We start from the raw sequence: 13,438 nt of genomic DNA, 5'->3' as shown, positions 1-13,438 counted from the left end.
TTGTGATAGTGACTTTGCAGGAACCAAAAGGAATTACAATAAATAAACAATAATGATCAATATCTTTTAGAATTTTTAGGGAACTCTTCCGTATAGAGTTTATTAAATCATTGATTGCTCTTTTAGAATAAATGGTCCAAATAATGTTATGTCATTAATCCATGAACAAAATTCCTAAAATAATGGTTTTTAAAAACAACTATAAATATACGTTCTTAATGTCTAAAAGTGTATGTTATAATTGATAAGGAGTTGCTATAAGTTCCTCTACAATTATCTTTGAAATTCCGCTTAAGCTTAATGTTGGTGACCTTTGATTTTCTTGAGTTGTTTTTAGAAACCAAAATTTTAAGGATTTTGTTAATGAATTGATGAAATTGTATAATCTGGACCATTTATTATAAACGAAATGACACGACAAAAGAAATCGTATGAGATGGTGAATTCCCTAAGAGCTCTGAAGGATTCAGCAATACCTACATAGAAGCACACAGGCCGGAGGTTTAATAGCTTTCAACAGCTAGGCAGAATGAGAATGTGCTATAAAGAATTAATTTGTTTTGACATATTGTAAAGGTAAATAAAAAGTTAGCAAGTGGAATATTCATACATGAAGGAAATCAAACTACAGGAACACACACATACACACACACACACATATATGTATATATACTGAAAAATGTTACAGCATCTAGGAAATCTGCGGGCGAGGTATCAACCATCAAAATAGTTTGATGAGTTTAAAGTTGCTGCCAATAAATTAAATTGAGGTATCCATAATGTTACATAATATCCCATGAACATGTTTGAATTGAAGTTCATATGACAGCCAACAAAAGAAGCGAGGCAAATTCACCTGTAGCCAGAAATAAATAAATAAATAATAATAATAAAATGTCAACTTTATATAGTATGAATCGTTATGGCAACACATTTGTGAGAATAAAAGAGTATATGAAAAAGAGATGCACTAGCAAAAAAAATTGTATTTTTGTAACTTGTACCTCAGGAAGAATGATCCAACAATTAGAAGGCTCCAATAATCAAATCATAACCTATTACTCTTGCTCCTGAGAATCATTTGCATAGTCAATTAAGCTCTTTAACATTTGTGCTCATGTGGGTGGCTACCACATCGGCAAGAGATTGTATTAGTGACTTCGGGTCAAATATTACACCTACTTTCGGATCATGTATAGAATCAACATTTATCTACAAAATAAATAAATAATTTGTTACAACCAATGTCCACAAATAATGCATATTTTCATCATCAAGTCAAGTACATTTATTCAAGAATCAAAATAATAGATCAATTTTGGCTTAGGATACTTGGATTTTTTCTGAATACAGGGCACTAGAAAATAATGACATAATAGAGAATCCTTCCTGGCTGCTGCCAATGTTCAAGCTGTCAAAAGTCTAGCCTTATCAACCTTTCTTGTAACAACAGCAATATTCAAAACTAGCACTTTGATTGGAGGTGCCCAATCAGCCCCCATTGGGAAACTTTAGCTACCCTGGGGTAGTTTAAAAGCTTTCAGAAGTATGCCCTCATCATAGTAATATCTGAATAAAACTTTAATATCTTACCCTAAAAAGCATATTGCCTTAATTTTATTTTCAAATGAATACTGCTCAATTTGGAAATGAAATGTGGAACATCATAAATGGTAGTTTCATATAAGCACATTTTTCTAGAGCTTTTTGTATGGTATACCACTCAAAACAAACAGTAACATGCACACATACCACATCAAAGATTCCTTGGGCAGCCAAGCATTGAACATCTACGGGAATTTCGCCGTCTTTGGGCACCAAAAGTGTATTGATGTACTGACTTGGCTGCAAAAACATATGAACTTGAATAAATTACATATTTTCTTCATTTGCCATCTTCAATTATATCTAGGTGACAAAGCAAGAGTTTTTTCATACACTACATAGTACAGCCCTTATCACGAAAGATAAATTTCGAAACCCCATTCATGCTGCAAAGAATGAGAATACTTTTGCTATGAAAACATTGCCATTCTCCCATTTCAAAAATATGAAGGGAATAGAAAAGGTGGGGAGGGAGAGATGGTGAGGAAGAAACCATTCAGCCATTTGCCACAGAACTATGGATCCACCAATTTGGGGAACATGAATGGTCATCAATTTATGTCAAGGAATGAAGGTTGTAAAATGGAGAAAAGAATGGTTAATGAGTGCACCTCAGTTTTTCAGACCCCAATAAAACCTAAAGAGTCACCTCTACACATGCAGTGTAGAGGGAAAGAGAAGATGATTATGGAGAAGCCAAGTGTGATGATGCCTAAAGAGGAAAAGGATAAAAATGATGCTTCCAGACTTTGTTTCAGGTGTAAAGGACTGGGTCGACGTAAGGCTTAGGGAGAGAGAGTTTAAGAGTACAGAGACCACCTGATGCAGGGAGTGCCAAAATCATCCAAGATATTATTTTTTAATTTGCAGATTTTTTTTTTTTTTTTTTTTTGAAGTTGAATTTTGAATTTGGTGTTAATGTTGTGGCTTTTTAAGGGATTTAATTAGATGTTTTCCATATTGGTGTTATCCCTAAATCTTATTTAACTAGTACTCCTTATAATTGTGAAAAGGCAGTATGATTTGCAATAAGAATTATTATGATGAGAATACGTCTCCTCTTTTTTTTGATAGGTAAAGAATATGTATCCTCTTCTGTTCTCTTTGTTTGGTAGTGATGCCAAATGCCCTTAGGTGGTAATGCCTAGGGTTCAGGCAAATTCTAGGAGGTGAAGTCTAGAGTTTGTTCTGTTTATCTTTTGTTCTTTCTTTCATCCTTATTTCCCTACCCTTGTTCTGCATCACCACCCCAATCAGAGAGAAGAACAAGATAAGATAAATGAAGATCACCCCGGTTAACTAGCTGTTTGTGTTCTGTGTTTGAGGAAATCAAAAAGGGTAAGGAACCAAAGAAAATTTAATATTAGCACAGCATTTCCAATGACAACAATAACTTATCAGTCAGCTTCATCCTCAAGGAGGACACAGTTTTGAGTTAACTTATAAACAGTTCAACCCTAATCGTGGAAACATTATAAATTGCATGCGCAAAATTACTATTTATGGCATCCATTTGAATGAGGATCACCTAGTCACATGGCAGTCAGCAAAACGATTTCAAAACATAAAATATCTACTCACATTGTTTTTTAGACAATTATTAGGATCCCCATATGTTCGATTTAGAGCATCTGTAATGGCAGTTACAAAGCAAGAAGCAGAGAAGCCACTCGTTCTCGGTCATGTGTACTATTCAGCAGAAGCACCTAATATTGGATGAACCATTACGTACAAAACATATATTAAAACATGCAAAATAAATAAAGCAGATGTCAATGCCAAAAATCTGTAAAAATAAGCATATATATTCAGATGGACTTTAGGACTTTAAAAAAAAAAAAAAAAAAAAAAAAGAAAAAAAAAAGCAATCATACATATATAGATGTACAAAGCAAGACATAGTAAATTCAAAAGACCTAGCCAAATGGAATCAAGAAACCATTTAAAACATTTACTCAATAATCACATGTATCAATAACTTGCACTTGATAGTGTGATGGAAAGGTACCTTGCGGCAGGACCTTGAAGAAATGATCTCCCCAATGCCTAGTAATACCTAGAAGTGGTAAATGATCAATGAGAAATATAAAAGACAAGTTTCCTTTTCTTTCTTTCTTTTTTTTTTTTTTCTTTTGCTGAAAAGAAAAAAAATAATAATTGTTGCTAGTTAACAAATATCACAAGTTGTAGAGTGCTTCTTACAAGATGGACTAGAAAGCTAAATTCCAGTGAGTGAACTTCTTTTAGTTTTAAACCGGTATGCATATAATTCTTAACATCAAGTCAGTAAATTAGAACTTGACTCTGATAATTTCCATTTCACTCAAGCAGTTTGCTAGCTAACGGTCAAGAATTTTACCAATGATGGACAAATGGAAGTAACAAGGGATCCCATAGCATAAATAATGCAGTCCACATTACTCAATTGGTCCAGGACAGCTGGATTTGCTGTGGGGAAGACCTAGTCAATATCAAAAGAGAAATGATCATGGGTACTGGATATCAAGAATTAGTACACATATCTTAAATATATACTTTCCATACAAAATCAAAATAGGCTGATGTGTTAGAACTACAGAAGGCACATCTTGTATTTTCCCATAAGCCAAGGAGTCAATTTTTTTAATAACTTAAGTCCTCAAGAAAATATAACAAATTTGAAAACCTCCCATTTTTACCGATGGCTAATGCTAAATCATTTTAAAGAAAGGTTTTTATTTTAGCCTAGACTTCTTTCATATTGGTAAATTATGCACGCCATCAGTGGATCTTGAATCATGACTATACTCTCCACCTTGTTTTACATGGGAAGAAGGTTCATTTTAAGCTAGAGCTCATAGGCTTATATCTTGGCCTAGATTAATGCTTGTCAGACAACATTCTAATATTAAAGAAAAAATTACCGGAAACTTGTAGGAGAAAGAAATTAATATACCATACTAAAGCTAAAATTTATATATACTTTATCTCTATATAACTAGAGATATATGAAAATATATATATATATATATAAACAATCAAATATTGATGAAAACAGAAGTATTAGTTCCATAGGAATCGCATATCTCAGGAAGCACAAATTGGAGTTTCCTGACACCATAACATGCTTTTGAAGAGTCAAAAATGTAAAACACGACTAACCCAACATCCCAATGACAGACATGTTTCACTCAATTAGCAAAGGAATAGAATTATATTATGGCACCAATGCTAAAAAACATTTTTCTTTTTTTCTGATGATAAGTAAAACTGATCCAGACCCCCACACAGGAGACAAGATGGGGCAGGGGCAGTAAAATAAAGGATAAGTTTTTTTTATAATGCAATAGTTACAGTGGTATTGGGGGGATTTGAATCCTAGACGTCTCCATTGGAAACACCAAGAGGTACTAGTTGAGCTATAAGGCTTTTCATTCCTTTTTCTATCCTTTTAAAATAAAATAAAAATATTTGCAGTATGACATGAATGAATAAACATTTTTTTGGCATGCAAATACAACTCATGCACCAATTCAGGATTGAGGCCATGACCTCACCCTCCAGCCCTTGGTTTATGGGTGAAAAGATATACTGTTTGATACAAAGACCATTGGCTTTATACATGACTGAATAATGAGATATACAATTGAGTTATCATGACAATATCCCTAATACTATATAAAACATATAATGCAAAATTCACCTCATGCAGCAAATTACTGCCCTCACTTGACATGTAGAAAACCCGCTTTATTCTTGAAGGAAGCGCTGGAACCGAAGATCTTTCCTATCATAAATATCAGGCATTTGAATATAGAAGAAACTGTGTAAATAATTACCAGAAAATGAGAAACTTTGTCTACTACAAATGTACCAAAAAAGTACCAGCATAGTGCCAAAACTCATTTAACAAGTCAACATCATATTCATAGGAATACTTCCTCTATACTAACACCCTTTTATTTCCTTCATAAATGAAACACTTTACAAAGACGCCAGGGTGACATCATAGAATTAGTATGCAAGAGAGGAGAACCAATAACAATACCCTAAGGACTATATCTAAGGACACTTTGAAGGAAAAAGGATTTAAAAACATAATTGAAATCAAGTACCCATCCCCATTCTATTGTTTGCTTTGACCTTTACTAGAAATTTGGCATTCACTATTAACAGTCCAGAATAATAATTTAGTCCAAATTAAGGGACTAAAAATAAATGATAAATGACAAGGCTTGTCGTTTCCAAATTCAAATGAACAAAAAAAATCTTGTCATCTTCAGGACACCATTATGACCTCAACCACACTATTGTTGCCATGACCGCAAAAATATTGCTACCAAACCACCATCACCAGTCCACTCTCATGACCACCATTGCAACAATTCCCACCAACATAAGTTTTCAATTACTCACCAAATGCTTTCAATAATATTCATCTTGAAAATTCTCCAGATGGATGATGCTATTGACATTATTTGACAATAATTAGCATAATTAGGCTTCTTATCATGAAACAGTAGCAGCATACCTTATTAATAGGCTCCATGGAACCACAACTTGGATGAGAAATTTCATTCTGACCTCTTATTATAGTCCCATCCTAAAGGTAAGTTGCACAGAAGAGAACCATCAGAAAAATAACAACACAAAACTCCCCTATTGAATATCTAAAACTAGCATCATTTCTGCAGACTATGGTTGCATAATTAGTTAAGTTAAAAATGAGTTAATACAACATCACAGAAAAGGATTGAATTGTTACAATAACACATTGATGGCCAAATTAAACCTCTCCCAAAAGATAAGCATCTAAAATTTCAGCTAAACAATGAAACTCAAATATAAAATGCAGCAGCAAGAGAAAATACAATATAAATGAACCATGGATTAAGATACATTCACAAGATTATGACAATTCATATCCTTAAATAAATCACTATTTCCAAGTACAAAGGAAAACTCAAAATATAGAAATACTAACTCTGGCTTTATTTTACATACTGGAAACTGATTATTAGGTTTATTGGAACAATGCTTCTTAAAAATAAAAAAAAAATAAAAAAAAGGTTTATTGGAACATCATCCAAAATAATGAAAGACGCTAATTTGCTTCAATTCATATAATACGAGCTTGATTTATCATTTCCAATAATTTCAAAGAGTCTAATCCTAAAATTAAGAAACTTTTATCAATCATTAGCTACACAATTTAATACATCTTCATCCAAATTTATTATTTGCTATTTGGGTCCTCTTTAGATAAATCATAAGTGGACCACGTCCACGTGTAAAATAGAACTAATAGAAAGCATAACAGATTAACATGCCATATATAAACTACATGTGCATCACAAACTAAGCATCAGATATTTGCCATCCTAGACAGAGGACAAAACCCCTAAAAAGCTTTGGAGTAAATTGGGAACTCAGAATGTAAAATCACTTCTCGACAAGAGAGAATTTTCTTGGACAATGGAAAATAACTTGGAATGTGTATGTCTATTGCCATGCTCGTGCATTGCTTATAAGTTGTGCTAAAACTCATATTTCCCACAAATATTGTTTACCATAGATGAACTGACATTAGAGTTGTCATATGCTGTGCATGCCTTCTACGAAAAAAACTAAGATAGAACTTAACAGACAATAAGAATCAAACCATCTCAGCTGATGTCAATTTTTACTCTTTTGGATCTCAGGGCAAAACAGTTTGTTATGACGACTTTGGCAGACCAAGGTAATAGAAAAATACACAATGTCATTTTGGACTTTGAGCAGGATGGCTGGAAGTTTGGGCTTGACCAAAAAAGGTTGGAAGTCAGACCAATGGTCAGATGAAGGTGGTGGATCAAAAGCTAAAACTTTGACAATGCCAGGGCAAATGGAGGAATTGAAATCTTAATTACAATGTTCATGTTGGGATGAAATTACTACGTAGATAGGATCCAGCAAGATGCCATACCCTGCTTACCAATGATCAATATTGGGCATCACCACTATTAGTACAATTAATGAACTCTCAACTAAAATTTTCATGATAGGCATAAACTTAGCCTCCAAAATAAATGGTGAACTAAAATACAAAATGAAAAAAATATATGCCCACAAGCATACATATACATATCAAAATATAGATCAAGTCATCATCATACCCATAATTCACATCCTAATGTAAGCCTGTCATTGGTTGAAATCACTGGGAGGACCAGACTTTCTGAAGGAATATCTGAAACACGTGAGAACAAAAATATTGCAGCATCTAAAGACTGAAAAAATATACGTGCTCCTGCAAAGAAGAAATTCCCAATGCTGCAAAAATTAGGAGTGTCAGTTAAGTAACTGGTAATATCAGAAAAGAAATTAATAAGAATAAGAATTAACTAAGATGTAATAATTATTTACTAGTAAAATTGGATTAACCACAAGTGATTGAGCAAAATAAATAAACAAATGAATTGTGTTTAAGGGCTTGAATGTTCACAACCACAACAACAAATGACAATTCGATACCCAAACAAAGCAATTTGTCTTATATTCATGATGGCCCTGGGAAAAAAAAGGTGGGGTGTTTATCTAATGGTTGAAAAGTTTAACCTCATAATTCTAATGCATAAAAGGTGTGAATACAGTAAGAAAATGAGTTGAAGCCAAATTAATTTGAAAAGATTGCTTAAAAGCTAAAGTTATTTAGGGACAACCTTTAAAGATTGATCAATGCCACTTCTGGAATCCTCTTGTAACAGTGAACCAAATGCAAATGTGTACACAGGTTACATCCCCTACAAGTTGGACTAATATAGAGATTAACATCTGAGTTTCTGTGTTAGAGTCTATTGACATTGCAAACACTGTTAATTTCTCTAAGCCTAATCCTTAAGGAAGAGGTTTAAAACTCTTGCAAATTTATTCCACACCAAGATTTCACCAGTCATTGCTTATGTCCAGAACTTAGAAACTTGCTTTTAGCAAGTACTCCAAGACCAAAATCTCTTAAGTCCTGTTTAATAATAGTTATATGATTTAATTCACCATTTCCCAACAGCTTAAGCTTTTGGAACTAGCGAAAATTTATCATGGTATCAAAGCAAGTGATCATGAGTTCGAACCTTGTCTCCACTCTACCTTCCCATACCTTTGTTAAGGGGGAATCTAGCCCCATGCGTAGAGGAAAGTGTTAGAATAATATTTAAATTATCAATTCATTCTTTCCTAATAGCTTAAGCTTTTGGAATTAGTGGTAATTTATCAATCCAAAACCTCCAGAAAGGAAATTATAACCTCCAAGATTATACAGCAATTAAGAGACACTACATGAAACAAAAAGCTTTAATAGATAAGCATAAGCTACTTGTAATGGTTATTAGGAAGCCTACAATTACAAGGTTCACTCAAATATGATATTCAAATCCCTGATATAGAGCACCATACTCATGGACCATCAAAATTTTCGTCATCACAACTCAAAACAATAGTCATCAAAATTCTAGAAGGCATTACTATGACACAAAAAATAAGAAACAACAGTAAGATCTAACTCAAATGACCAAAGTACCTGCCATTGCTAAAACAAAATGATTCATCAGACCGCCGGAGAATCTGTATTCAAAATTCATAAAAGTTATATAAATTTTCATGCCAAGCATCAAGATAAAGTAGTTATAACTTCAAAAGATCAATCAAAATTAGGAAGGAATAAAATTGACATATGAAATCATAGAAGCAGTGATGAGGGGATTAAAAAAAAATTGAAATTGTCCAAGCAATATTAAGAAAGAAAATAATTAAAAATATTTATGTGAAGATAAGAATAATTTAAATAAATCCTTAACATAGTTTATCACATTAAGTATTCAATCTTTAATTGCCACACATATCATCTAAAATTTTTAGCTATACTGCATAACGTGATATAATATACAATTTGGAAAGAATATACCGCTGAAGAGACAATAAAAAAAAAATTAAACTAATTGGAAGCTAAAGTAAAAGTCTATGAAAACATTTAGGGCCGGAAAAGGTAAGAAAAAAGCTGGCATATGTCTCTTCGATAAGAACACTTAAGTTTATTTACAGACAATTAAGTACCGAAGCCAGATATTCACCTGGTTCTGAAAATAAGCCAGGAAAGCTCGAATTGTTTCCCTGTAGGGTTTTGATACACCATTCCATAGAAGATGTTGTCCTTCCACAATATCGTACCTGTCAAATTCTCAACTCAGCATAGCATTACTCAATACCCCCATCACAGTAACACCTAGCAAGTAAATGAGATAAACTCAGAATACATAAGTATTAACAAGACAGCACAAGTTTTTTTTTTTGTTTTTTTTTTTTAACTAAATAACTAGAAAGCACAAGTCAAAAGTAGGCAATAGGTTAATGCTACCTGAAGAAGAAATAGTAGCAATACAACTTGTGCACAATCAAAATAACCATTTTTTTATAAATAATATACAATTATTAAGAACTGAAAGGCATTTCCCACTATGAGAACATATGAAGTACATATACTTGTAAATTTATATGTTCATATGACCCTTTTTGCAGGATCAGGATCCTCACCATTAGCTTTTGAAACTGAGTGTCCATTAAAAAATAAATAAAAATAGTATATTCACGAATTTAAAGATGGATATGGTGCCATGTTATTCATAATCAGTTAGCATTCCTTATTTGCTGAAATGAGATTTTGAACAACATAGCAACATGTACATGATTAGATTTATGAAAAAGTAAATCTCCACCCTCTCCATTTCAAAACAAATGAAGGGGAATCATTTTCCTGGTGTACATAATGCCTAATTATCCAAATTAAAAAAAAGAGCTAGCCACAACAACCCCCCTTCCTCCCCAAAAGAAAAGGGAGCTTTAACAAATCTTTAGAGTTTAGAAAGAAGTTTTAATTGTTCTTCAAAGATTATCTTGTAAATGTATGTTGAAAATTTGGACTAGCGGAAGCATATTCACACAAAAATTTAAAAAAATAAAATAAAACATTCACATAAGACACAAAAGTTAGATTTGGTTTGGCCAACACCAAGTTCACATCCACACACAATGCCAGCCAATATCTACAATGAAGGATATGGATAACAACCTCTCAATCAAACCTCACAGACCAACTCACAGCCTCTCACAAACGGCACTCACAAACAGTAACAAAACTACTCACAAATTCACAATAAGAAATCCAATAAGCAAACCACACCCAAACAAGAATTTGAGACAATTTTCAACGATGTATATTAATATATATATATATATATAAGATATTTATAAATTATGACTTACTTTAGTATTAGAATATTAATATTTTGGAAATAATTTCAAACAAAATCTGTTAAATTTCTTGGAACTTTTGATGATAGAACTTTAATTGGAGAAATGTTTTTAAAATTCCTGAAACTTTGACGATAGAGTTTTACTTAGAATAAATTGTATCAATAATTTGAATGTAATCATAATGCACCACATGATATAATTATATTTTAAAAACACATACAAAGAAAAAATTGAGAGGGCATCCACTTGTTCCTAACCATGATTCTAGTTATATTGTGTGACGATCCATGTGAAATACTTAATGCTACCATCACCCATTTGAAAACAAAATTCTTAATCCGCAGAATGATTGCAGAACTTATGATTCTATTATAGAGTTCCATCACCCATGACTCACTTCAATTTTCTGTCTAATTCTTTGTAATTGTTTAAGATTATTTGTGTTCATCAGTCGCGAACATGAAGTAATCTTTTTCTTCAATCAAATTTCATTACTTATAATAAAATACAAAAATAAAAAGCATACCATTCTGATTTGGCCATTGGGGCATCAAGTGGTAAACGATGACCAAGCAATCTTCGGACAGCAAGAGCCTCAGCACTGCTTTGATCCGACAACCTCAAACACCTCGACCTTATGTCTCCAACAGCCGGACCACCTAATAGCAGGAAAAAAAAAAATATATATATATATATATGCACAAATACCATAACATAGAATTGTTGAGCAAAAACCAAAAATTCATTCATTAATAAAAAATAAAAAATAAAAATTACCGAGGACACGAACAATCTCAGCGGTGCTTCCTCCGTCATCGCTAACAGGAAGAACATGGGCGACACGAGTCGTGAAATTCTTAAGCTCTTCCACCACACCGTTAAACGCAGTCCCACCTGTACAAAATCGAAAATTGTTGTTGTTGTTGTTGTTGTTGTTGTTGTTGTAAATAAAAACATATATATAGAGAGAGAGATTGAGTGAAGGTAAAACCAGAAAAGACGAGCAAAGAAGGCTGGTTAGGGTTTGAGTTAGAGGAGCAACGGCAATGGTTGAGTGAGGAAGAACGAAGCGTAGCCATTGGAGAAAGAGATCCGAAAGGAAAATGGGAAAGAGAGTGATGGGATTGGGTGGTCATAGCCTTACTAATACTACACAAATGGAAAGAGGGAGAGGTAGAGGGACCCAACCAACTGTCTGCCATATTCCCGCGTCTTTCCTTCCCCACCCCACCCTCTAAAGTTTTTTGGGCGTAGCTTCCCTTCCCCCCTACTCCACCACCACCACTCACTCTTTTTTTTCCAAATTCCCTATAATAAATTAATAAAATTCAAAACAAGACAAACATGAAACTTGTAATGGAATTTTATTTTCAATCTTGAGTTGGGTCGGGTTGAGTTAAAATTAATAGTTTTATTGACCCACTTAACCCAATTTAATTCACCGTGTATATAAATTTATTTAGTTGTCTTTATTTTAACTAGTATGTAACTCATGGAAACACATGGATGTATTTCAAATTAAACACAATTTTTATTATAAAAATATAAATAATTAGTCAAATTATTAAAAAAAATAGTATGTAACACATATACATTTAAGATTAAACACAATTTTTATCATAAAAATATAAATAATTAGGTTTTTTTATATAATTTTTAATAAGATAGAACATGTAGTGATTTTTATTGTGTAGTGATTTTTATTAAGCACATGTAATGGTTTTTTTTTAATAAATGTTATAGTTCATTAATATTAGATTTTTAGTATTTTGCACTTATTACTTCACTTGGCATAAAAATTTTAAAAATTTAAGTGGATACATGACACAAACTTAAGTGGATAATTATGAAAAAATTTGCCAAATATTATTGTTATTATTATTGTGTGTGTGTGTGTGTCTAGTTTGATTGGTTTTGGTTTTTTTTTTTTTAATTAGTAGTGATAAATTTGGAAAAATGAAATATAATGTAAGCATATTATATGGATTACAATTTATTGAAAAATGTGTATGAATAATTGATGATAGCCTAATTTTTTACAATGCAAAAAATATGTATATATATATATACACACACACACACACACAAAAAAACCCATCAACTCAATCCTATCCATGTGGTTTAGGTTGGATTGGTTTCTATACATGTGATGGGTTGGGTTGGTTGAGAATTTTTCAATCCAACAAAGATGAGTTGGTTTAAAAAACTCTTTAACCCAACCCGACCCAAGTACACCTCATTCTTCCCAGTTCTTTACTAAATTGAACAGTATATCCATTACATTTAATCCCATAAAAATATTGGGAAATAATTGAATGAATTACAATCAAATTTGACACAGAATTAATGCCGAAAAACAAGAATTGAAAATCACAACTTTATCGTTGCTAATTTTTTGTAAAATATATTTATGAGTTATGGCTTACTTAGATATTGTATGTGTTTTGACTTTTGAGTTTATTCTACAAATAACTCATGTCTTAGGTTTAATATTTTTTTTTAAGGAAAAATGACAATTTTTTACTCTACACTATACCTCATTTTACACATTTTCCCTGAACTATCAAAA

General features: G+C 32.3%; 1 protein-coding gene across 1 annotated transcript; it reads right to left on the bottom strand.

The window, feature by feature from the left end:
• Positions 1-521: 521 nt before the first annotated feature.
• On the bottom strand, positions 522-12,163 carry LOC112019721 (uncharacterized protein YNL011C). Its single transcript, XM_024052234.2, is given in 15 exon segments — positions 522-856; positions 1,005-1,212; positions 1,753-1,845; positions 3,187-3,281; positions 3,284-3,311; positions 3,614-3,661; positions 3,965-4,066; positions 5,288-5,371; positions 6,116-6,187; positions 7,740-7,896; positions 9,140-9,183; positions 9,690-9,786; positions 11,396-11,528; positions 11,647-11,763; positions 11,861-12,163. Coding segments are annotated over 14 exon segments (1,404 nt in total). The 5' UTR covers positions 12,072-12,163; the 3' UTR covers positions 522-856; positions 1,005-1,089.
• Between the last annotated feature and the right edge of the window lie 1,275 nt (positions 12,164-13,438).

Source organism: Quercus suber, unplaced genomic scaffold (genome assembly GCF_002906115.3).
Source record: "Quercus suber isolate HL8 unplaced genomic scaffold, Cork oak 2.0 scaffold_45, whole genome shotgun sequence".
In the NCBI taxonomy this organism is placed as follows: Eukaryota; Viridiplantae; Streptophyta; class Magnoliopsida; order Fagales; family Fagaceae; genus Quercus; species Quercus suber.
This window is presented reverse-complemented; position numbering and strand designations above follow the sequence as displayed.